The following is a 25,651-nucleotide window of genomic DNA, read 5'->3' as shown; positions in this document are numbered from 1 at the left end:
GAGCTGCTCCAGGGACTGGGGTAAGGGAACTGGGGTGCCAGACAGTCATTCAAAGGCAGAGGCAACCTCATGTGGAGACCAGTGAGGCATCTCGGATTGCTCCTGAGGGAGAAACTGAGGCAGTTTCTAAGGAAAAAAATGGGTCCCATCCTGTGACGCGTGGTTGGGGCGGTGGGGGGAACGGACAGGATGTTTGGTGTGAGATCGCTATTCCATGACATGGTTTGGCTTCAGTCTCTGGTAAGTCTGGCTTTAAAGCCAGCCATGGTAACTCTATAGTACTATCTTTACCTCTGCTTTGGTCCTTTCATGACTCTCCTCTAAATCATCGTGTGAGGGTATGGCTAGGACAATTAAGTCCACTTTGGGGTCCCCACAGTGGGATCTCCCCATCCCCATCCCTTCTTGCCCAGTACCTGTAGATACGTTTCCAGGGCAGTCCACGCATTCCAGTTTTTCACATTGGGACCCTTGCCCAGGTAGATTCGGACTCTCTTCTCCCGAACTGGGGGCCACAGAGCAATATTGGCGCGACCTCGAGGGATGCCCAAGACTGTTTCATGCACGTAAACACACCACAGATTGCAGGTGGCCTCGGTGGTGTGTGGGGGGAACTCCCACTCCTGCCGCTGCTGGTTGCGGCCGAGCTCATGGACGGGTCCCCACAGCCCCTTGGTTCTGATCAGCTTCTCATTGATGAGCTCTTGCACAGATTCCAGATGGCACATGATGGGGTACCCCGCATGCATCCAGCCTGGGAATGCAGGAGGGAGGAAGAGGGGTTAGAACACACCCTCCTGTCTTTACCAAGACTACCAGAACCCCGTAGAGCTAGAAGGGCCATCCACACTGACCCACCAGGTCTCTCCACCATCTTCTCTTTCTGTAACTGTGCCTCCCCCTCACTTTGACCTGAGAGGAGTGGGACTGGTGCACGTTACCAACAATCCTTCACATTTCTTCAGCTTTTCCACTTTTGTGAGGGTGTCTTGTCTTGTGAACCTGTCTCATTTTACTCTTTTCTCAATATGGAGAACTCCTGGATGGTGGCTTCCCTTTTTCATTACTTAGATACAGTGTTGCCCACATTGATGCTATTTTATTGTAATCATCTCTGTAAGGCAGGAAAACTGGGGTCTAAAGAAATTTCCATCGTTTTTTTCATTTCCACACCCCTGATTTGTTAGGCTCTTGACCCACTGGCAGAGATCTCTTCTTTCCGTGTCTTCTCAATGTTGTGTCCAACAACTGTGACCTGGGGCGAGACACCCCCACCCCTTTTACTTTCTCCTTGAAGTCCCCGATGGGATCCCTGTGAAATTCTAGCACTCTGTTCCTATGCTGTTCCAGCTATTGGAAGACAACCCTTGACATGCCAACTTAGATTGTTCATAATTTCACATACTGCTCATGCACATTCCACAGCGTGCTTTCCTCCGGTCCCATAATCCCATCGTATTTCCTTATGCCATCAAAAGATTACTTTAGAAAGTGTCTGTTGGAGGTACACACGATATATTACTTAAGTATTCCATTCTGTTAGACACTTAGGTAGTTTCCAATTTTTTTGATTGGGGGATTTGGCTGAATCTATTTTTAAAAATACATTATCTCCCCCCTTTCAAGACTTGTATCTTCTATGTCTTGCTAGAAAAACATTTCTACTCTGTTGACTGCCTGCTGCATGGCTGCTGAAAAAAGGCCGTTAGGGGCGGCATGCACAGAGCACCCACCAACTGAGATCTGCACGTCAGCAACGATCCTCTGAGGCAGACGCAGAGGGAAGGGCTCGGCCCCCAGCCGTGCCACAGCCTGCATCACCTCGTCCCAGAGGCGAAGCAGCGGCTCGGGGTTCTCCAGCGTTCGGAGGTTGGCAGTTGGCACTGTCAGGATGATGTTGTCCGTAGCCAGCTCTCCCCAGGGACCTGGATTCTCCTGGATGCGCCTCTTCCACTCCTCCTGGGAGGTCTCCCCTGGGAAGAGAGGCCATAGGGCTTGAAATTCACTTTCCCAAATCCCTCATGTTAAAACATCCAACTTGAACCCCAAGAAGAGAACACCGAGGTCATAAGTGACCATATCACCCCTTTTATCCTTCTTCTAGGAAATCTCCAAGAATGTGGTTTGGTCTTCATCTCCGTGGCCCCAGTGCTGAAAATAAGGAAACTTAGCTTCCTCCCCTCTCCCAGCCCGGAGTTTCTCTCTTCCTACAGCAAACAGCCCCAGATGATCTCCTGACCCAGCTCTCCCACTCCCTTGGGGTTCACCCCACAGTTCCCACTCACCCAGCTTATAGTATGGGGCATGCACAGCCCCCTTAACAGTGATAGGCACAGAGCCCAGTTTGCTGCTCTGCGGCACGATGATATAGAGAAGGCCGCCCCAGAGGCAGGTAATGGACTTGGTGGGCTTGTCCAAGCAGCACCGGTTAATCACGAGCGGACCTCGGAACAGCTTGCTGGCTCTGGTCAGGTCATCCGTGTGGCAGCCGATCTGTATCTGGAGCAGAGAGATCCCCCCGCAAAGTCACCTCGGGTGTATGTAGGTGGAAAGGGAGGGCTTCCAGGAGGTGGAGACAGGAAAGGTCACAGGGCGATGACCCCGTGCTAGCCCACACCATTCCAGCATTCTTCGGGGCTGTGTGGACCGAATCGTGTGTAAACGTCCTCCCAGGAGCTTCAGCTCCACAAAAGGTTGTATTGAGACGCTGAAGTGAGAAGCACCAGGTGTAGCACATGGACGAATACTGAGGAGGGCTGACTCCCACACAGGGCCCCTAGGTGTCTCTGAAACCCACAGAATCCTGGGTTGCCTACTTTGTTGTGGTGACTGGTCATCTTGGGAATGGGGCAGAGGGGTCTTATGGACTTCAGCCCTTTGCTGACTGGAGAGAAGCCCCAGGGGGAGGCAGTGTGACAGGCTCAGGAACTGGAGGGAGGACCCAGTTCCTCCCATTGGCCAGGCCCCCCCCCCTTCCTGGGCCCGTGGAGTGGCTCCTGTACTGGGTGGAGTCCTGGGATTGTTCTCCCAGGTTTATGCTAAACAGGTTCCAGAACAGAGACCACAGAACAGACCCTACCTGTCACAACGACTCTCCAGGGGGACAGAGCAGGATGGCTACTTTTTCAAACAGAGTGTGTGCATGGGTGTGAAAGTGACAGAGCTGGAGGGAGACTGGGGGAGCAAGGGACAGTCCAGTGTCCTAGGAAAGAGGAAGAAAGACCTTGCTCTCCAGCGAGGGACTGGACAGGCACAGAAAGGGAACTGAGATGGACTGAACACTTCTGCGTGCCAGGGCACTCTCCATTTGGTGCCTCTTATTATTTTAGTTTTGAAAACATTTTATTATTATTTTTTAAAGCAGGCTCCACACCCAAAGTGGAGCTTGAACTCGTGACCCTGAGATTAAGGGTCATATGCTCTACTGACTGAGCCAGTTAGGTACCCATTTGGTGCCTTTCTTATTCTCCACTCTGGGACATAAGAGAAAAGCACAAAACTTAAGAGCTAGGAGTTGGTTAGGTTTGAGTCCTGGGCTCTGAAATGTATCATATCTATTAGCTGATTGATTGGAGTAATCGTGGACACACAATGTTAACATTAGTTTCAGGTGTACTAGATATTTTCAGTCTACCTACACTTGCAGCCTAGTTGTCTCAGCCTTAAAGTGGGGTAAAAGTACATGCCGCGGGTTCCAATAGGTTTTTTATGAGGATCAAAAAAGACAGTGACCGTAAAAGCAAGAATATTTGGGTTCTGCATCAAGTGGAGATGGGGTACGGCCTTACCTTCAGATCAGCAGAGGCAGCAGCTTCAGGCAGCGAGACCTCTATAATCTGCCTTCCAGGAATGTAGAGCCCGGTGCTCATCCAGCAATATCTAGTGCCTGCCAAAGCACGGAAAGGGCCAACTTGATCCCCCCACTGTGACACCATCTCCATCCAGCTCTGCACAGCTCTCTCCCTTCCTGCTGTCCTGACTCAACTCTTGCAACTGTTACCTAAAGCCCCCACCCCCATCTCCTTGAAAGTGCATGGCCAAGAGTGGAGATGGCCTTACGAAGTCATCAGGCCCCACTCCCGCAGCCCCCATGCTGAGCCCTCCACCCCCAGGGCACCCCACACTGAGCGCTTCGTCCCCTCCCCATTCAGTACCTGGATTGTTGCAGTTGACCTCAACGGTGATAGGAGACTCCGAGGGGCGCAGATAGGGGCTGCTGTACATGTCTTCAATTTCTGGCACTAACAGAGAGAGGTCACTTCCAGAATGGGCCAAGCCAGTGGCCAGGGAAAGCATAGCCCCCCTGCAGCAGTCATTGATAACAGGGTTTTCTCGGGTTGCGACTGGGAGCCGATACCGACTCAGCAGCTTCCTCAGGAGCCGATGCACAGACATATATGCAGGGATCTCGTCGGCGGGGATCTGCAGGAAAGCTGCACCGTCTGGCCCCAGCTTGGCCAACCAGCCCTTTTCCACGTTCCCTCTTTTCCTGCCCATTATGACTTGGAACTCGGCCAATGTGGTGCGGAAGTGATAGGTCCTTATCCCTGCTTTAGGCGTACGGAAGGGCCCTGGATTAAGGCTTTGGCTTGTGATGCTGATGCCAAAGGGGTTGAGGAGGAGGTTTCCTGGGAACCGAGCCAAAGGAGACACTCCAGGGTTCTTGAAGGCCCACCACCAGGCCTGGGCTCCAACAAACAATCCCCCACCCTCAGCTACAAATTCCTGCAGCTCTTTGACCCCCACATCACTCACGGGTTCAAAGCAATAGACACTTGCATCACTGGTCAGATGGGGCTCAATGCTGGTGTCTATGCCCCCGACCGCGAGCAAGCCGCTCAGTGTCCTGAGTTCCGTCTGCACCACGATCTTGCCTCGGCGGCCTGCATCCAGCCAGCGAACAGCATTGAGCAGAAAGGGGCCCAGTTTTCCCACGGTGAATAATACCTTGTGGCCAGTCACAACCACCCGGCCCCGGCCATAGCGAGCAGCCGCTATGACACAGCCGTGATAGGAATCTAACCCCAGGGGAAAGGCTAGAGCCCCATGCACAAGAAGCTGGGAGGGGAAGCAATCTGAGTTGCTGATATCCAGCTCTGAAATCCCATGCAGGAGCTCCTCTCTGTCCTCGGAGAGATCATCTTCACAGCTGCAAAAGATACAGGTGTTCTCTGTTAAAGGAGTTATCACATAAAGCTCTGAGAAGAGTTGCCGGCATACAGCAAGTGTCAGCTTTACTAACTAATATAATCACCTCTAGCTCTCGAGGGAGAGCTGGGAGAGCAAAGTAGACACATCTGACCCCACTGGGTGTGCAGGCTGCTCTGAGGGAAGACAGAGGGACATCCATTCTGCTCTGCTCCTTCTTGGAATGCAAATCCTCCAAAGGAAATCTCATAGGAAGCCCTGCTGTGTTTACCCAGTATCATGTCTTAGCTATTCTACATTTAAGTGTTCATTTCAGCCTTTTGGGCATTATATAAATAACTGAATGGGTAATCATGTTTTCATTCTTATAAAGATTATTTATAAATTTTATGCAGCCAGTTTTCAAGTCAAGTCAACAGAAGGCTGAGTTGGTGGCACCACTGAAGAATCACTATTATTTCAAAAGGTGGGGCAGGGGAGCTGGCTGGCTTCAACTCTAGTGGAGACCTTCTTGTTACCTGAACCCAAAGGATTGACTATCTACACCCAAACTCCACCCGTTCATGGATGGCTTACAGGAGGCTCATATCCATGCTCTAAGGTGTTTCTCAGTCCATTTGGGTCTGTCTGTGGACACGAAACCCCTGTAAGAAGACCTCAGGACACCCATATCCCCCAAATGGGAGATGCAGCCCTGGATACCTAGTGGGATCATTAGGGGGGAAGAGGTAAAGTGACCTCTAAAGCCTGGAGATCCCAGAACTGGCTATGCCACTTTTGTTAGGTAAACATTGGCAACATACAGCTAGAAGCCAGTGCATGCGAACACTGGACAATGGGAGTCACGTAGATAGCATCACTGTGTGTCTGTGTTGTGTTCTCTGTGGCTGCAAGAACCCCAGTTAACTGAAGGGAGACTGGTGCGCTTAGGAGGTATGATCCTTTCCTGAAGACAAAGGTATCACCCTACGAGTGACTCTCCTGCTCCTTGAAGCACTAACCACTGAAATCATTTAGCTGGCTCTTCTTGCTCTGTTTCCAAGTTTACTGAACCACCTTGTGATGATAATCTCGCTTCTGATGATCATCTGCCTACACAAAGAAGTCAGGGGCCAGGTCAGGTAGAATGTTCTAGTTCTGTGACGTATCTATTTCTCAAGCAACATCTTGCACAGTCTATCTTTAATTTGGTGATTTTAAATTTAAAAATATTAATTTTTAAAATTTTTATTACTTTGTACCTGTATACAAAATTAAAAGAAAATGTGTTTTAATTCTCATAATGGGTTCTGTTTATAAATTTCATGCAATCAGTTGTTTGACCACCAAGTCAGTGAAAAGGTAAGCTACTATGTTTTAGATGAATACACTGGCATCAAGGTTTATACAGTAGCCTATTATGATAAGGTGGGTGATACTGAATGGGCAAACTTGAGGCCCAGACACCAAATCACTAGCATATCATCTAGACAATGACCCTGGGTCCTGTTCATGCTGAGCCGGGGGCACCCTCAAAAACATCTGTTTTCTAATAGCCATGTTATTTCTAATAGCCATGACTTTGGTACAGGGGAAGAGAAATTTTTGTTTCATAAAAAAATGATTTTGCTTCATAAAATTTTTTTTTGCTTCATAAAAAATTTAAAAAAATCTGAACTGGATTGTTTACTTTTCTTTCCCATTCTCTTCTGGAATGAAACAGAAGTTTTAAAATCAGAATAAATCCATGATTGCACTGAGTTGTGAAAAGGGCACAATCAGTAAACTGGGTTAGTGACAATTTATTGAAAATATAAATCAAATGGAATCAGACTGATCAGAAATCCATAAGCACAGAAGAATCTGTAACTGCATATATGTGAAAAAAAGATCAAGAAAAAAAGAATAGGGATTATGAGAAAATACGGAGATAATTATTACTGAGAAAATATACTTCCATAACCAATAATAATCAACCTAGAATTTCAATGCCATTTAGCATTTAAATAAACAAGAATCAGCAAATATTTGATGAAAAGTAACAGCATGAAAGAGAAGCACCAAAATAACCTGAGAAAACCAACCCCCAACGAAGTAATAATGATAGATGGAGTGCACTCCTGTTGTACATCCTGTGGGTTTGGACAAAGGCAGACATGTATCCATACTTACAGTATCACACAGAGTATCTTCACTGCCCTAAACATACTCCGTGTTCTGCCTATTCATCTTCTCATCCCACCCCTGGCAACCACTGATCTTTTTACTGTCTCCATAGTTTTGCTTTTTCCAGACATCATCTAGTTGGAATCAGGCATTTAATGTTCCTACCTGTCTGTTCCTGGGTTATTGGCTCATTTCTTTTTAGCACTGAATAATACTTTATTGTCTGAACATACCACAGATGTATTCACTTCCTGAAGGACATCTTAGTTGTTTCCATGTTTTTGCAGTTATGAACAAAACTGCTACAAGCAGGTTTTTGTGTGGATGTAACTCATTTGCATAAATAGCAAGGAGTGTGATTGCTGGATCCTATAGTAAGAGCAGTTTAGTTTTATCAGAAACTGCTAAACTGTCTTGCAGTGGCTGTACCGTTTTGCATTCCCATCAGCAGTGAAAGAAGAGTTCCTGAGGCTCCACATTCTCATCAGCATTTGGTGGTATCTGTGTTTTGAATTTTCAGTTTACTGACATCTCGTTGTTTCATTTTGCATTTCCTTGAGGACACATGATGTGGCGTGTCTTTTCATATGATTATCTGACATCTGTACATCTTGGTGAGGTGTCTGTTAAGGTATTTGGAACATTTTTAATTGGATTGTTTTATTATTATTTTAAGATTTCTTAGTATATTTTGGATAATAATCTTTTATCAGATGTGCCTTTTGCAAAAATTTCCTCCCAGTCTGTGGCTTCTTATTCTCTTGACATTGTCTTTTGCAGAGCAGAAGTTTTAAATTTTAATGCAGCCCAGCCTATAATTATTTCTTTCATGGATCTTTGGTATTATATCTAAAAAGTCATAGCCATATTCAAGGTCATCTAGGGCTTACTTCCTGTTACCTACTAGGAGTTTTATAGTTCTGTTTTACATTTATATCTGTGATCTGTTTTGAGTTATTTTGTGAAAACTATAAGGTCTGTGTCTAGATTCATTTTTTGGCTTGTGGATATCCAGTTCCATCATCATTTTTTTTAAAATATTTTATTTATTTATTTGACAGAGAGAAATCACAAGTAGATGGAGAGGCAGGCAGAGAGAGAGGGAAGCAGGCTCTCTGCTGAGCAGAGAGCCCGATGCGGGACTCGATCCCAGGACTCTGAGATCATGACCTGAGCTGAAGGCAGCGGCTTAACCCACTGAGCCATCCAGGCGCCCTCCATCATCATTTTTTTTTAATATAATTTTTTATTTTTTATAAACATGTATTTTTATCCCCAGTGGTACAGGTCTGTGAATCACCAGGTCCTCCATCATCATTTTTAAAGATTTCCTTTGCTCCATTTTATGACCTTTCCTCCTTTGTCAAAGATCAGATGACCATACTTATGTGTGTCTATTTCTGGGCTCTCCACTCTGTTCAGTTCGTCTGTTCTTTCACAAATACCACTCTTGATTACTGTAGCTGTATAGTAAGCCTTAGATAGTGTCCATCCTCCAACTTTGTTCTCCTCTAATACTGTGTTGAACATGCCAATTTTGAAAAATCAACTTCACGGACACCTAAAATTTATTTAAAGTCTATGTCTTGATGAGATTTTGTTACAGTTATACACTCATATAATCACAATAAAAATATATAGCATTTCCATCACCACAGAAAACTACCTTTTGTCCCATTTCAGTCGATCCAGTCCTCAGGCAACCACTGACGTGCTTGCTTTCAGTGTAAATGAGATCAGCCTTTTCTAAAGTTTCATATACATGGAATCACAAAGTATATCCTCTCATGTTTGGCTTCTTCCACTCAGAATACATTTTTGAGAGCAATCCATGTTATTAAACCCATCAGTAATCCCTTCCTTTTTATTGCTGAGTAGTATGCCGCTGGGTAGATAGACATCCCACATTTTGTTCATCCATTCATCTGTTGATGAATATTTAGTTAGTAGCTTCCAGTGTGAGGCTCGCTACCATGAACATTCATACACAAAATTTTTGTGTGGACATGTTTTCCTTTCCTCTGGATAAATGCTTAGGAATGAGGTGGTTGAGTAGTATGATAAGAGTAGGTTTACATTTATAAGAAATTGCCAAACTGTCTTCCAAAGTAGTTGTATCATTGTACACTCCCAACAGCAATGTAGTAGATTTCCAATGGCTCCACATTCTTGCGAACTCTGTGAGTCATTTTAGGGACAATTCTAGTGTGTGTGTGTCTGTGTGTGTCTGTGTGTGTGTGTGTGTGTGTGTGTGTGTGTGGTATCTAATTGTGATTTTAATTTGCATTTCTCTGATGATAATGATGTTAAGAATCTTTTCGTGGGCTTTTTGTCCTTTCATCATTTATCTTCTGTAAAGTATGTTAAAATATTTTTTTTTTACTAGATTGTTTATCTTCTTATTGAGATGTAAGAGTTTTCTATGTATTCTAAATGCAAGTCCATTGTCAGATATAAATACTGCAAATAATTTTTCCAGTCTGTAGACTGCCTTTTTTTTTTCTTAATACTGTCTATTGAATTGCAGAAGTTATTAAAAAAAATTTTGGTGAAGCTCAATTTGTCAGTCTTTTCCCTTATGGCTCTTGTATTTTTTGTGTCCTCTCTAGGCCATCTTTGCCTACCCTAAGGTCACAGATAATCTCTCCTGTGCATTCATTTAGAAGTTTTTAACAAACAAAAAATTTGAAGTTTTTGAATTTTAGTCTCTGCATTTTGGTCCAGATCTTCTGAATTATTTGTTTTGTATGGAGTGGGATAAACATCAAGATTCACTTTTTCTCCATAAGGGTGTCCATTTACTCCAGAACCATAAGTTGAAAAGATTATCTTTTCCTCATAGAATTACCTTGGCACCTTTGGAAAAAATAATTTGAGCATGGATCTGTGAGTCTATTTCTGAATCGTGTAGTCTGTTTCATTGATCTGTATCCCTATCCTTATACCAATACCCTAGGATTTTGATTACTTTAGCTTTCTCATAAGCATTAAAATTGCGTTATGTTAGTTCCTTTCATTTGCATTAATTTTAGAGTCCATTTGAACTTTGGTTGGGATTATTGCATTGAATCTATACGTGATTTGAGGGAAAGCTGACATCTTAAAAGTACTGAGTGTTCTGATTCATCAATGTGGTGTATTTCTCCATTTCTTTAGGTCTTAATTTCTTTCAGTGACATTTTATAGTTTTCAGGGTATGGGTCTTGTAACATATTTTATTAACTTCATTAGTATTTCACAATTTTGTATCCTGTTTTAACTGATACTGTATTTTTTTATTTCAATTACCAATTTTTGGCTGCTAGTATACTAAAATGTAATTGATTGGGTCACCTGAGTTGCTCCATTGGTTAAGTGTCTGCCTTTGACTCAGGTCATGATCCTTGAGTCCTGGGATCAAGCCCTGCATTAAGGCTCCCTACTCGGTGGGGAGCCTGCTTCTCCCTCTCCTGTTCCCACTGCTTGTGCACACACACACACACACACACACACACTCTATCAAATAAATAAAATCTTTTTAAAAAATGTAGTTGATCTTTCTATATTGACCTTGTATCCTGCAACCTTGCTAATTTCAATTATAGCATTTTTTAATAGTTTTAAGGAATTTTTTTACATAGATGATGATGTTTTCTGCAAATAGACATAGGTTTACTTCTTAGTTTCTCATCTCTGTGCCTTTTTTTTTTTTTTTTTTTTTAACTTGCCTTACTGCACTGGTTGGGACCTTTGGTACAATGCTGAATAACAGCAGTGAGAGCAGGTATCCTTCCTTGTCTTGTCTTGTTTTCAACCTTAGGATATTTCACCATTAAGCAAGTTCTTATAGATTTTTCAAAAATGGCTCATCATATGGTAGAAGTTCCTTTTTATTTCTAAATAAGATATTGTCATGATTTGGTATTGAATGCTGCCAAATGCTTGTTTGTGTATGTGTGTGTGTGTTCATGTATTGAATTATATGGTTTTCTCATTCATTCTGTTAATTTGGTGAATTACTTCCATGTTAGAATGTTAAAACAGCCATGTATTTCTAGGTTAAGCCATACTTGATCATGATGTAGTAACCCTTCTATAGATCCCTTTAATTCTTTTTCTTCTTTTTTTTGTAATTTTTTTTCAGTGTTCCAAGATTCATTGTTTATGCATCACACCCAGTGCTCCATGCAATATGTGCCCTCCATAATACCCACCACCAGGCTCACCCAAACCTCACCTCCCTCCCCTCCAAAACCCTCAGGTTGTTTCTCAGAGTCCACAGTCTCTCATGGTTCATCTCCTCCTCCAATTTCCCCCAACTCACTTCTCCTCTCCATCTCCCAATGTCCTTCGTGTTATTCCTTATGCTCCACAAGTAAGTGAAACCAAATGATAATTGACTCTCTCTGCTTGACTTATTTCACTCAGCATAATAATCTCTTCTAGTCCCATCCACGTTGATACAAAAGTTGGATATTCATCCTTTCTGATGGCGGCATAATACTCCGTTGTATAGATGGACCATATCTTCTTTATCCATTCGTCTGTTGAAGGGCATCTTGGCTCTTTTCACAGTTTGGCAATTGCTGCTATAAACGCTGGGGTACAGATGCCCTTCTTTTTACTACATCTGCATCTTTGGGGTAAATACCCAGTAGTGCAATTGCAGGGTCATAGGTTAGCTCTATTTTTAATTTCTTAAGGAACCTTCACACTGTTTTCCAAAGTGGCTTTAATTCTTTTTACAATATTTTACTAAAAATGTTTGCTTCTTTGTTCCTGAAGGATATTGTTCTTTAGTTTTCTTGCAGTGTCTTTCTCGGGCTTTGGCATCAGAGAAATACTGGTTTAATAAATCAAGTTGCAAAAATTTTCCTCCTTTTCTATTTTCTTTAATGCTTTATGTTGGGTTAGTATTATTTGTTCTTTGAATGTTTGATATAATGCATCAGTGAAGCTATCTAGATGTGAAGTGTTCCTTATTGGGACTTTTTTTTCATTGTTGTTGATTTTAAATAAAATTTTTATTTTAAGATTTTAAAAAAACAAAAATTGCAAATATAGTACCAAGTTATATAAGCCCTTCACCCAGTTTTCCTAATGTTAGCATGTTAACAATCGTGGTATGTTTGCCAAAACTGAGAAGTTAAAACTGGTAAAATGCTATAAACTCCAAATGTTAGACAGATTTCATCAGTTTTCCCACCAACATTTTCCAAGATCCAAACCGGGAAACCACATTGTATTTAGTATTGGGATGTTTTAAAATACAATTCCAACTCATTTAACATATATTTTCTGTTTCTTTTTGTGTCAATTTTAGTAGTTTGTCTCTCTCTGGAAATTTGTCCATTTCATTTAAGTTGTCAGATTCATTGGCATACAATTATAGTATTCTTTTATTATCCTTTACTGAATGTAGGATCTATATTAATCAACCATATTCCATTCCTAGAATTTTTCATTTGCATAATTTGTCTTGATTTTGTGATCATTATATAGAGAGATTTATCACTTTTGATTTTTTTCAACTAACCAGCTTTTGATTTTACTAATTTTCCTTATTATTTTCTATTTCCTGTTTCATTGAATCCAGCTCTCATCTTTATCATCTTCTTACTCTTTCCACAAATTTTGGGTGAGGTTTTCATTTTTGTTTAGCTTCCTGATATTGAAAACATATGTCACTGAATTTAAACTTTAATAATTTCTAATAAAAGCATTTATATAAGGCATACTTTTCTCTTTAAGCACGACTTTAACTGCATTACACAAATTTTGACATGTTGTGTTTTCATTTTTATTCAGGTTAAAATATTTTCTAATTTCCTTTGTAATTTCTTTTTTTGACTTGTAGGGTACTCATGTATTTTTTAACTTATAAATATTTAGATATTCAAGATATATTAGAAAATAACTTTATTGTATACTAATAGGTAAATGGTTAAGTAACTTATGAAAAAAATCCAACTGTGAAATGCTCTATAGCTATTCTGGAAGATGATGTATGTTTATCAGGTGCACATGGAAAAATGTTCAAGATACATGAAGTGAAAAATCAAGTTGCAGATCTCTCTCTGTTTCTCTTTCTGCTTCCCCAACTCTACCACCCCCTCCCACTTACAAACACACACACATGCGCACACACACACACACACACACACACAAATGGAAGAAAAGATAGAGTCCAAACTTTGGGGAAAAGAATGAATTAGTGCAGGCAGAGGGAGAGGTGGAGATGAAGCTGTTTTACTTTTTACTTTGCATACTTATGGATTATTTCAGTTCTTTTTCAACAAGCATGTATTTTGATATATATGCTGCCAAAGCAAGCACTACAAGCATGTATTTTGAAACTGAAGAACGGAAACTGTTCATAAAAAGGCAGAGAAATCTGAATTGTGATTTAGCAATTACTCTTCTGAAGTGCCCTATCTTCCCACTTGGACTTGCTCTCTAAAACTTCTTATTTTTTGAGAACCAGCTAATGCAATTTTAGTCTACATAATTAAGCATGAAGTGAGAAGGGTCGAGTAGGAGTTAGGGCACTGTTTACCAGCCCCCTCAATGCCTGGCCATGATCCTGACATAAAATTCTATAGTTAGCATTCTGAAAATCCCTAACATGTAACAAGCAATGACCTCCAACAATTTGTGGATCCTTGTTATAAATAAGCTTATTATTAATATCCACTTCGATATTTTGGCTTTCCAAACTGCTTGGGAAGACATAGTCATGATTATCTTCCATAAACTGATAGTTTTCTTGCTTCATTTGAATTAATTTCAAGTAGATTACTCAATTTTCAAAATTCTGAAATTTTAATGATCTGGAATTCAAAGTCTTTGTGTGTGTAATATCCTCTTAAGATCTTTCAAAATGAAGACAGTATAAATTGTTATCAATGTGTAATGTTCATCAATTCAGGTTTCACAGGGGTGTTTTCAAGCCGAGGAATTTGGAGCATGCAGACATTTCAGGGTATGACCATTTGTACAACATTCTTCTCTATGCACCTCTGATGACTTTCAGTATAGATGGGAATCACTGTAGATGGAAAACCAGTCTCAATGATATATAGTCAAAAGGAGGACAAGGATGTTCACTCCAGCACTTTCCATTTAGAGGGAAAAAGAGGTGGAAGGATATGCCAAGGTCATGCTGCATTTACTGGGAGTAAGATCCCGGGTTTCCAGATTCCAGTGAAACTCAGTATCACAGCCCTCTTCCTACAACAGTTGTTCAGTTTTTGTAATTCCTTCCAGGTCTGAGTACAAGAGATGTTTATGTGCTTTTCATTCTCAGGTCTTTGGAAATTATTTTCTTGACATAAGAAATAATGCCTGGGATATAGAATATACTCTGTAAATACTGGCTATATAAATGGATGAACAAAATACAGAGTTGAAACTCTTTAATAGAAGCCCGAGATTTGGGTAAAAATGAGACAAAGGACTATTATTGCATAGAGGATTAGAAAAACTATTCGGGTTGATTCTTGTAAAACCTCCCTAAGATTGACCAACTGACAAATTTTATCTGCATCACATGTCTAATTGGTGGAGCCAATTTGGTCTCTGGTACCTGTTTTATTAAATGTACGAAGAGGTAAAATGTGGCAGTGAGTCATGATGATGCTGTCTCGGTTTGGCGGAGGAAGTAGGTAAAAACAGGAGTTAACATGCCAATACTTAATACAACTGGGACAACATAAACGACCACAATGATGAATGCTAGGTAAGTGTCAATGATTGGGAATGATATTCAGGACATCATACTCTTATGTACCATAGGCTGGATGTGGAAATAATTAAAGTGTTCTAGGTATTTGAGGGTGTTTCTTAATTCATTGAATCCTCACAACCATCCTGAAAGGTAGCCATTATTAATCCCACTTCAGAGATGAGGCTTAGGGAGGGTGACTGTGACACCGGGTTATACAGCATGTATCAGACAGAGCTCGGAAACTTACTAAAGCTGTCCTTCTCTAAAATCTGTGCTTTTTCCAGATGATATGAATCCTGAGTCCTGCAATGAGATTGTGGGTAGTTTATATCAATGGACCCAGTGTTTTGTCAAATGAATACTTAATAGAAGGTGAGTCTCCTTCTGCACATAAAGTGCAACACCATTGACCTCAGAGCTGGAGGCACAGTAGAGACACTGAGGATGAAGATGATAAGAGAGTAGAAATCACCTGGGAAACAGACTACAGGTGGTTTGGTCTTGCAGAGGGCATGGAGACTAGCATTCTAAATGCAGATGATGACACTTTTCAGGCAGGAAGTGAGGGCAGCAAGTAGGAGACTCATGTCCTAACATCTGTCGGTATTCTCACCAGGCTAAAAGATCATATGGTTTTATTACTTAGGGATTTGTTTTTCTGATCATAAAGTGGACTTCCTCTGATAAAAATTTGATTCATCTTGGTAAGATCTGCCACACTTTACTCTTAGAAGGGTGAGAGGATCCCAAGATCTTATTTAGAATTTAGTAAGAAATATGCAAGTAATAAGATAATCTATCTAATAAAGTTATCTTAATTCATGCTCTCATGTTTAAATGAGGGTTTAAAAATAAATAAGATCCTTTGACAGAGTAACTAAATCCATAGGGGTTTTCAATCTGAACTTTGCTAAGCATGTGATGGAAATAATCTTCCTTCCTGAATTCTAATAAAAGCATCCTGGTATCTTGCATTGTCTAATGTTTCTAAAACATTCTGAAGTTATTCTGTATAGTACTACCTATTACAAGAGTGGAGAAAGATCCAAATGCTCAACAGCAGGCAAATGATAAATGAGGCATTCTCATGAAGTGAGTCAAATATAACTTGGAAGATTATATAGAATGAAAAATATTTGTGAGTGGAATTCAAAATAGTATGTATACTAAGATGATAACAATGTAAAATATGGATGAATGGGGAAAATAATATGTAAAAATGAAGAGTTATGTTGTGTGTTTATGACCTATTACTTTTTTTAAAAAATAGGAGATATTGAAAAATATTGAAAAATGGTTTAAAAGAAGAATCATAATTCAAAAGTATTGGCAATTGGTAACACATACACACATAGACATATTCATATGTATATCAGAGTTTTTAAAAAGGTAAGTGACAAAAAGTGAATCATTTGGAGAGTTAAATTTGGTTTTACGTTTTCTGTTTATGTCATAAAAAGTATTTATGCATTGACAGATTGGAAGGTGTTTAATATGACATGAATTGTTTTTTTGTCTTAGTGTTCCTAAATGTGAACTGACTTAATGAAATATACACCTTATTAATAAAATTTCATAGAAAGTCTGGAAAGTAAAAGTTTAAAAGTAAAAATCATCTACCATTATTCCATGACCCAGAGTTCTACCCATTAATGATATTTTGACCCTTTCCTTCTATAATATTTTCTGCACATAGCTGTATTTTTTGACCAAAAAGTAGGAACATACTGAACAACAGATTACCATCCTATTTTATTTCATTTAATAATACCCCCTATAAGATTTTTTTCATGCCTTAATTATTCTTGGAAACATAGTTTGAATGGTTGGTTATTAAATCTATAATTTATTTAGATATACTATTCTTCCCTATTACAAATAATGCTGAATTGCATATCCTTGTATATGAATCTATCTGATTCTTTTTAGAAGTCCTACTAAAAGACATATTAAAGGTTTATTAAGGCCTAATTCACATAAAGTAAAATCACTTGATTTAGGTTTATAATTACGGATTTTGATATACAGTTTGGCAACCACAATATCAGGTGGGAGAAAGATCGCTCAATGTCTACATTTCAGCTTTGGCTATGTGAGAGCGAATTTTTTTTTTTTTTTAAGATTTTATTTATTCATTTGAGAGAGGGACAGAAGAAGAGAGCACAGCTCGGGGGTAGAGCAGAGGGAGAGAAAGAAGCATGCTCCTTTATGAGCAAGAAGCCAGTGCAGGGCTTGATGTCCCAGGATCATGACCTGAGCTGAAGGCAGATGCTTGACCCATTGACCCACCCAGGTGCCCCAGTGAGAGTGAATATTAAAACTATGGGGTAAGGAAGAGAGGGTTTTTTGTTTTCTCTTTTTCCATACTAATCTCAACCCATGCATTTGATCAGTATTTCACATTTCTCTCTCTCTCTCTCCCTGGGGTAAGGAGGAGAGGGTTTTTTTGTTTTCTCTTTTTCCATACTAATCTCAATCCATGCATTTGATCAGTATTTCACATTTCTCTCTCTCTCTCTCTCTCTCTCTCTCACACACACACACACACACATCCTCTTTTGCCTTTTACTTTTTACTCCATACTTCTGTCAGCCAGTCAGCTCAGGAAAATCACTACTGCCATCTTCAATCCATCCACAAGTCAAAAAATGACCCACCTAATTATGGGCAATGCTATGCTATATCTAGCTGTATAAGCAAAGACAGTCGAGAGTTGTGATGCAGTCTTACCTAGTAAATAACCAATACTGATAACCCACAATTTCCACAACAGAGTCTGCAAACTTCCCTTATAAACTCTGATTTTTTTTCTCAGACATTAGTCTTCAAGGTGATTTTACATGTGTGCACACATATATATGAGTACACATACACACACGTACAGCCTAACCCCCCAAGTTGAGAATCATTCATGACGAGAGATGATTTAGATATAACCAAAGAAAAAAGAGGTATGGTTTTGGTAGAGAAAAACATCTGTGAATACAAATAGGGGGGTTAGATTGTTTAGAAAGAGAATTACGGTCAGGTCTTACCTCTCTATTCCTTAGGATGAAGATCACTGGTAAGCTGAAAATTTGATCAGTTTGGTCAATCACTATCGCAACTGAGGCACAATCACTATGCCTCAGAACAAGTGTGTCTTTCCTCATTCCACATGTGGGGTTTTCTTTCAAATGTCCCATGCCAAGAAGAGGCCATGGCCCATTCTCTGTGTGTCTATACGGACCCTGAAATCCCTTTCTCACCCAATCCTGCTTTACTCTGCTCTCGCCAATCAGAAATTCCAAAGCTCTCTACTCTAGGGATGCTGTGAGTTTTAACATACAATAGGGCATGGACTGGTACACTTCCTATACTCCAGCTCTTATCTCCCCCATTCATCCATCCAGTCATCAGCCAACAAGTGTTTCCTGAGCACCTACTCACTTGTTCCACGTTCAGCACTGTGTGAGATACTGGAGTACACTGTGAACAGAACAGACTGGGCAGTGCTCCTACAGAACTTCCATGTAGCCTGCCTCTATACCCATCACCTGTCTCCCTCATTCTCCAACATCAGGTCTTTTGCCTGCAGATGTAAAATCCTCCCCTAACTCCTAGATTTAGCACAAACAACTCATGCCATCTTTTCTTCTCTATCACCTTCTGAATCTTCTAGTTCTTATCTCCATCCCAATCCCATCTGGCTAGACATTTCAAAGCCTTTTTCACAGCTCTTTAGACTTTGTCTTATGGGGTCCCTTTATGTCTGTTTTCGTTTTCCTCACATTTCATTTCAAAGCAACCTTCTGCTGTGACCCTGGAATAGCAACACCAGTTCTGGGATTCAGCAATATATTTTAAGCTAGATGCCAGGGAACATAAAGGTCACTAAGAAGTTTCTCTGTTCAAAGAGCTAAGTGCTCTAGTCTGGGGAGGCAGCAACAATGGGGACCTTAATTGATGCAGGGTGATCTGTTTGATTATGGGTAACTCTGCTTGATTTAGGGGGAATCCATGCCTAAGTGCCAAGGGCTCGTCTGTTAGCTTGGGAGCAACCTAAAGACAAGAACCATGTCTTTTTTAATGTGGGACCAAATCCCCACTGGGGTAGTGCACTCACCTAACTAAGACTGGGATCTTGGGCATCTTCTTGGAGACTTTAAAGAAACTTGTGTCCCCTTTGTTGTCGGTGAAGTACACGCCGGCCACACTGGTCACGAGGTTGCCAGGGAATGTGAAAAGCACCCTTTCGTCGTCGCCCTGGTTGGCCCAGTCCCAGGCCTGGCCTCCAATGAGCAAGCCCCCTCCACGTTTCATAAACTTGACCAACTTTTCCGTCATGGTTTCATTATAGGCATCAATGCAGTAAACCCCGAGGGAGTCTTTCACTTCTGGCTCAATCTTCGCCTCCACCCCAGATCCCTCAAGGATTTTGGCCAGGGGTGCCAGGGATGGGTGTACACCAATGGGAGCCCCAGGGGAAGAACAGAGCCAACCCACTGCATTGAGGAGAAAGGTAGTGAGCTGGGCCTCTACCAAGTAGTCCTCATGGGACACCACCACCAGGCGACCTCGGCCATAGGAAGAGGCAGCAATGAGAACCTGGCCCATGTCATTCACCATCACTGGGAAGGAGGCCTCTCCAATTAGAAGCAATTCACATGGGATGGCATCTTCAGGGACATCCCAGCTTGTCACTCCATTCATAAGGGCCTCAAAGGCAGCAGAGGGAGTCGCCATGGCTGGATCGACTTCTGTAAGAGGAAAGCAAAGACTCAGTTTGGTAAAGAATAGATAAACAAATAAACAAAGGAGCCAAATGGTTCACTTCTCCCCTAGCAGGGGCAATTCTTCCCGTGACGCAAAGGAGACAGACTCTGTCAACTGACTCAGGGACTAACCAGGGGTGTCAAGGTATCCAACCCTGGAGACCTCATCACACCCTTCCCAGTCCTCCTAAACTCTTGCGGCCAAACGGAAAGAGCTTGACACTTTTCCATTGCAGAAGGAAACAAACAGAAGTGGAGAATGTGGGCAGTATTGTGCCCCCAAAGAGTTACCTGTAAATCCACCTCTAGTACCTGTGAATGCAACCTTATTTGGAAAATAGTGTCCTTGCAGGTAAAATCAAGTTAAGATGAGGTCATGCTGTATTTGAATGAGCCCTGATTTAATGACTGGTATCTTTTAAGAAACATCTGGACACAGACAGAGACACACAGGGGAGAACGCTAAGAGAAACTGGAGTGATGTGTCTATATGCCAAGGGAGGCCAGAGGTTGCTGGTGAGCTCCAGAAGCTCTGGAAGAGGTGTAGGACAGATTTTCCTTCAGAATTTCCAGAAAGAATGCCTTGCTAACACCTGGACTTCAAACTTCTCTGCCCCTACGACTGTGAGAGAAGCATATTTCTGTTTTAAGTCACCCAATTTGTGGTGATATGTTACAGCAGCCACCAGAAACTAACACAGTGGTGCCTCATGCTGCCCCTTGTCCCCCTCAGCAACCACGTTGATCTTATTCATCCCAGCTTGTGGAATCCCAGAATATTGGTCTAGAAGGTCTGGGTCCTCAAAGGATCTTCTTTGGTCGCAATCATAGGTTGGGGAAGGGGAAAAAATAGGTCCTCTGTGGCTTGAATCCAGGTCTCCATCAGCTAGGAATTATGGCAGATTCTTCTTCCTTGTACCTTGTACCTGGAGAAAGGTGTGTATGTCTATGGATGTGACCTCACATAAATCCTCCGCTTCTTTACCAGGAGCTCCCTGCTCAGATGCTTGATGTCTGTCCTCCACTATGTTCACTTTACTGAAACAGTTCCCCCGAGAGCAGATGTGTTTTCATAATTGGGACATCTAGTGGTTGGCGTTCTCACTGACAACTCAGGGGCACCGGCCAATACTGCTGTCCTGTTCCCTGAGACTCTCACCGCCCGTAACGTTATGGCCAGAGCCAACGTCATCATCTTCAACCTGCTGACCCATTCACTTTCTATCCTTCCCTGACCTCTTCTGAAAATTCAGGTATTTCTTGTGTTTATCTTTGGTTCTTAACATCTATCTATTAATCGTCAGAAAATATGTTTGTTCCCAAGATAATAGGCAAAGCAGTTACAAGCTCAGGCTCTGGAGGGAGGCTATCTGGGCCTGAATCTTAGCTTTGTTTGCTTACTAACTGTGAGATAGGGCAACACATCTCAGACATCACTTCCTCATTCATTAAGTAGGGACAAAAGTGTCTAGCACATAAGGTTGTCCCAAGGATTAAAGGAAATAACAGGTTAAATATCTCTCAATTATTCATTATATATATGAGTGTGTATGTGTGTGTGTGTGTGTGTATTTACATATAATTATTTGGTAAGAGTAAGCTATTTAACTTGCAAATGTGCATAAGAGAGAATTCTTTTTTTTTTTTTAAGATTTATTTTATTTTACAGAGAGTGAGCGAGTGAGTGGGGGGAGGGGCAGAGGGAGAGAATCCTCAAGCAGATTCCCAGCTGAATACGAAGCCGAACGTGCGGCTCAGTCTCATGACCCATGAGATCACGACCTAGACCCGAAACCAAGAGTCAAATGCTCAACCAACTGAGCCAGCCAGGCATCCCATAGAGAATTCTTATAAAGTGAGCAAAAGCCAAACCTAATAGATGTTGTAAATACTAAGCTAAAAATTTAATGATTCCGATTTTATAGTTTTCACATTTTGGAGCCAATGCTAACAGTAATATTAATTATGATTACATTTAGTTCTCAAGTGTTTCCATGGGTCCTTGAGAAAGTCCTGGGCACAGGCACTGAGCCTTCCTCAGGTAGAGATGAAAAGGCCCTGGTTCTGAGGTAATGAATAAACTCATGATCCCTCCTGACAGAGCACTCTACCACTGCAGTGGTCTCTAAAACTAAAGAAGTCTTAAATTTAGTCTTTTCCTTCCAAACTAGCTCCTCTTAGGCACATTACATGAGCTCAATGTCCCTAGCTGCTACAGAGGGTGACATTGACCTCAGAGAAGTTTTGACATGATAGAACAGGCGGCTGGTTCACAAGAGCTTGTCCTTTCCCTGCTCTTCCTGGTGTCCACAAATAGCCAGGACAGCAAACTGCACAGAGTCACAGTAGTGCCCTTCTCCCTCCTGTCCCATGTCCAGCTGGTCACAGTCCCGTCAATGTCATCGTACATGGTTTCCAACCATAGTGCCAGGAACCTAGTTCAGATGCTCAGTAATTCATTCCTCGACTAAACTGACCCAGTTTCTGAGTCACCAGGGCCTGATCTTGCCTCTAGTCTTCTAAAGCCGCTGATAGTATTATTTCCCAGAAGAGAACCCCCTCCCAGAGCTTTGCTTTTCCCCACAGGGCTAAATCTGACACCTTCATCTTGGGGTTTGAGGTCTTCAGGGCTGGCTGCTCCTAACATTTTCCAGCCATGTCTTTGGCTACCTAACCTCTCCGCAGCTTCCAGAACACTTGGCATCCCTGGACATGGCCTGCTTTCATTTTAGAGTCTCTTTTCATGCTCTTTCCTTCCTGTTCCCTCTCCCACCTCTTTCTACCTGTTGAAATCCTACCCTTCTAAGAGAAGTTATTCATAGAAGAGGAAATTTAAATGGCCAATTAGTCTATGAAAATATGCTCAATTTCACTAGTCAGACAATTGAAAATAGAATGCATGATGTTGCCTATAAGATTATCAAAAAGGAGGAAGGAAAAGGAGGAAGAGAAGGTGAATTAGATAAAGGCAGATAATAATGCCCAATGTCCAAAAGGCCAGGAGGATGTGACCACAATTTGCTGGAAGGACCAAGACACTGACGGTAATCAACAGTAGGCAGCCCCACTTCAGAGGTGAGATCCTCGGACCAGTAATCCCTTTTCTGATTACCTTTCATACAGAAACAAGAGCCGCAGGATTGAAGACATATGTACAAGGAGGCTCACTGCCACACAAAACTACAATTGGAGACAGATAGGTGACAAGGAATATTTTCCAGAACCATCTATGATTTCTGTGGGTGCATCTCTCTAACCCAAAGCCATACCTATCCCACTTCTGCATGCTACCCCACCCCACAGCCTAGTGTTACAACATAAGACCCTGGGGCATAGTCCTCAGCCAGCCACGCATACCTACACCCTAAAGAGCTGCCCATCAGACCCCTCCTCTCCGGGCCCTCCTCTCCACTGCCAGGGCTGGTACTCCAGAAACACTCAGAGCAGAGAACTCACATTTTTTGTCTCACCAACTATATTTCAAGCTAGTTCATGGGGGAGCTGTCTGTGGAAAAGTGACAGAGGGATGAGCAGTTGGCCTGGAGATTTGAAAAGTAGGGCACCAGAATGAAGAGGGCTTTTCCTATGGAGTTGCCTCCTTCTACCTGCCAGGGTTTGGTAAGGAACACTCAGTTTCCCCTGTCCTGCTCCACAAGTGAGACTGTAATCCAGCCTCGGCCTGATACCAACGGTGCATGCGTGGCAAGCCAACATCTGCAAGGGAGAATGTTTGGATAAAGGAAGATAATCTGGATCATAGAATATCACATCACTATTACAAAGAATGAGTTAAATCTGTTTTGCATCTATGTAGACAACCCTTGATATACTTTAAGTAGAAACCTCACATCATTGTAATTTTAGGACACAAGCCCATTTTTGTAGGGATAAAGACAATAACAATAGTACTAGTAATTTTAGTAGGAGTAATCACAATACACTGCTTATTACAAGTTTCTTTCATAAAGTATTTACTCCTGACAAAAAAACCTGTGAGTTTGTACAATCACTATCTATTTTATAGGTGGGAAACAGCAAACAAAACAAAAAATGTGATGGCCAGAGAATGTGTTACTTGCTCAAGTCACATAAGTGTGAGTAGTGGATCCTGGATTCAAACCCCGAAAATCTTGTACTGAGTCCACATTCTTAAGTTCCAGAAATATACAAGCCTGTTAAGGACCAGAATTTTATACACAAGAGAAAAATCTATGGAGGCCATATTTCAACATGCCAACATTAACTGCATTAGCAAGGGAAGAGGTGAACAGTATTCTTTCTCCTTAACCAGGTCTGCATCCTTTGAATTGTTGTATATATTACTGTTACAGTTCAAAATACCACAGGTAGGGGCGCCTGGGTGGCTCAGTGGGTTAAGCCGCTGCCTTCGGCTCAGGTCATGATCTCAGGGTCCTGGGATCGAGTCCCGCATCGGGCTCTGCCTGCTTCCTCCTCTCTCTCTCTCTGCCTGCCTCTCTGCCTACTTGTTATCTCTCTCTGTCAAATAAATAAATAAAATCTTTAAAATACCACAGGTAATAGAACTTCAAACAAGCAAGTAAACACACTTTAAATGATGGAGTATATACATTAATGGATTGCTCAACTGATCATATCTCACCTAAAATGCATTTTTTCATCAGCTGCGCATTTATCTACTAAAAAAGTTGATTTCCTTCTCTGTGGGGTTCTTTGAACTTTGCAGCTGGTTCTGTTCCCACTTTAACCAGCTATCTCCATGACTCCAACACTTGACTTTTTAACCGAATGCTTCCTGTTTATGCCGGAATCCCTGTTTGCTACTCCAGCGTGGGGACTGCAGAGGAACACAGCCTGAAGGGGGGTGGGGTAGGGTGGGGAGATCCCTTTTATTTCTCTCCCTCTCTTCATCCTTGGTTTTCCTTCCATGGCTTCTGCTTTCTCTCCTCTGTGCCAACTCTGGCCTCTTTCAGCTTGCTGGAAATCAAGACACCTCTAAAGCAGAAGGCACAACCTGTAACTCAGGCAGAGAGCTTTATAAATCCCCTCCTCCTATCACAAAGAGCCCCATGCAACCTAAATGGGGTTTCCCTTTAAGAGTTGTATTTGGAAGGGAAGGAGGGTAGCAGGCCTGTCTTGGGTACTGCACCACATCCTGCTTTATAGTTGGATTTCAAATCCAAGTAGAGTAAGTATCAGAGATCAGGGGTATGTGTGGTTCTTTAAAAGTAAGCATGATTTAAAATGCTGTTTTTCTATTCCCCTATTCCTATCCTACTACATTCCCTTCTCAATTCCTGAGTCCCCCAGGGCCTCTCTCTCTCTCTTATATTTGCTCATTCCTCTGACCAGGGAACTCCCAGGAGAACAGCATCATGGGGAGCACAAGCCCTGGAGTGTTGACCAGCCTGCGTCCCAGAGGACAGTGTCCTAAGAAATGGACAACGCCGGACACAGGTCGTTCTTAAATTCGAGGGATTGTCCATACTGAGTTCCGTCGTGGGATCCTCTCTCCTCTCCAGGCCCTCACTCCAACCAGACTTTCCTACACAGGCCCAGAGCCAGTCCGCAAAGAGCTTGTCCGTGACGTCAGAGGAGGAATGGAGGGGGCCTGGGGTGGGGAGGGTAGTAGGGGTAAGAGGGGAGCAGAGCGGAAAAGCTCTGCTTGGCAGGGAATGCTCCAGACCCACTGGCACCGTTTGGGTGAGGTAGGGGTACACAGACCACTGCGCCTCTTGCATTTACTTACACACACACACACACACACACACACACACACACACACGTCTCCTTGGCAGGGAATGCTCCAGACCCACTGGCACCGTTTGGGTGAGGTAGGGGTACACAGACCACTGCGCCTCTTGCATTTACTTACACACACACACACACACACACACACACCCACCCACCCACCTCCGGG

The 25,651-nt window shown here is 42.2% G+C and overlaps 1 protein-coding gene across 4 annotated transcripts in view; it reads right to left on the bottom strand.

Moving 5' to 3' along the window:
* The window catches only part of TCAF1 (TRPM8 channel associated factor 1), a 45,487-nt gene that overhangs the window by 5,816 nt on the left and 14,020 nt on the right, over positions 1-25,651 (bottom strand). For all 4 annotated transcript variants that reach the window (XM_059396208.1, XM_059396210.1, XM_059396206.1 and 1 more), the window contains exons 2-7: positions 19,104-19,737; positions 4,155-5,149; positions 3,789-3,886; positions 2,286-2,499; positions 1,734-1,973; positions 417-754 (exon numbers count right to left, since the gene is read on the bottom strand). In XM_059396208.1, coding sequence (XP_059252191.1) covers positions 417-754; positions 1,734-1,973; positions 2,286-2,499; positions 3,789-3,886; positions 4,155-5,149; positions 19,104-19,723 — 2,505 coding nt within the window. In that variant the 5' untranslated portion in view covers positions 19,724-19,737. The remainder of the gene's footprint in view (positions 1-416; positions 755-1,733; positions 1,974-2,285; positions 2,500-3,788; positions 3,887-4,154; positions 5,150-19,103; positions 19,738-25,651) is intronic.

The sequence above is a fragment of the Mustela nigripes genome, chromosome 4 (genome assembly GCF_022355385.1).
Source record: "Mustela nigripes isolate SB6536 chromosome 4, MUSNIG.SB6536, whole genome shotgun sequence".
Taxonomy (NCBI): Eukaryota; Metazoa; Chordata; class Mammalia; order Carnivora; family Mustelidae; genus Mustela; species Mustela nigripes.
Note: the sequence above shows the minus strand (reverse complement) of the source record. Positions and strands in the feature narration are given on the sequence as shown.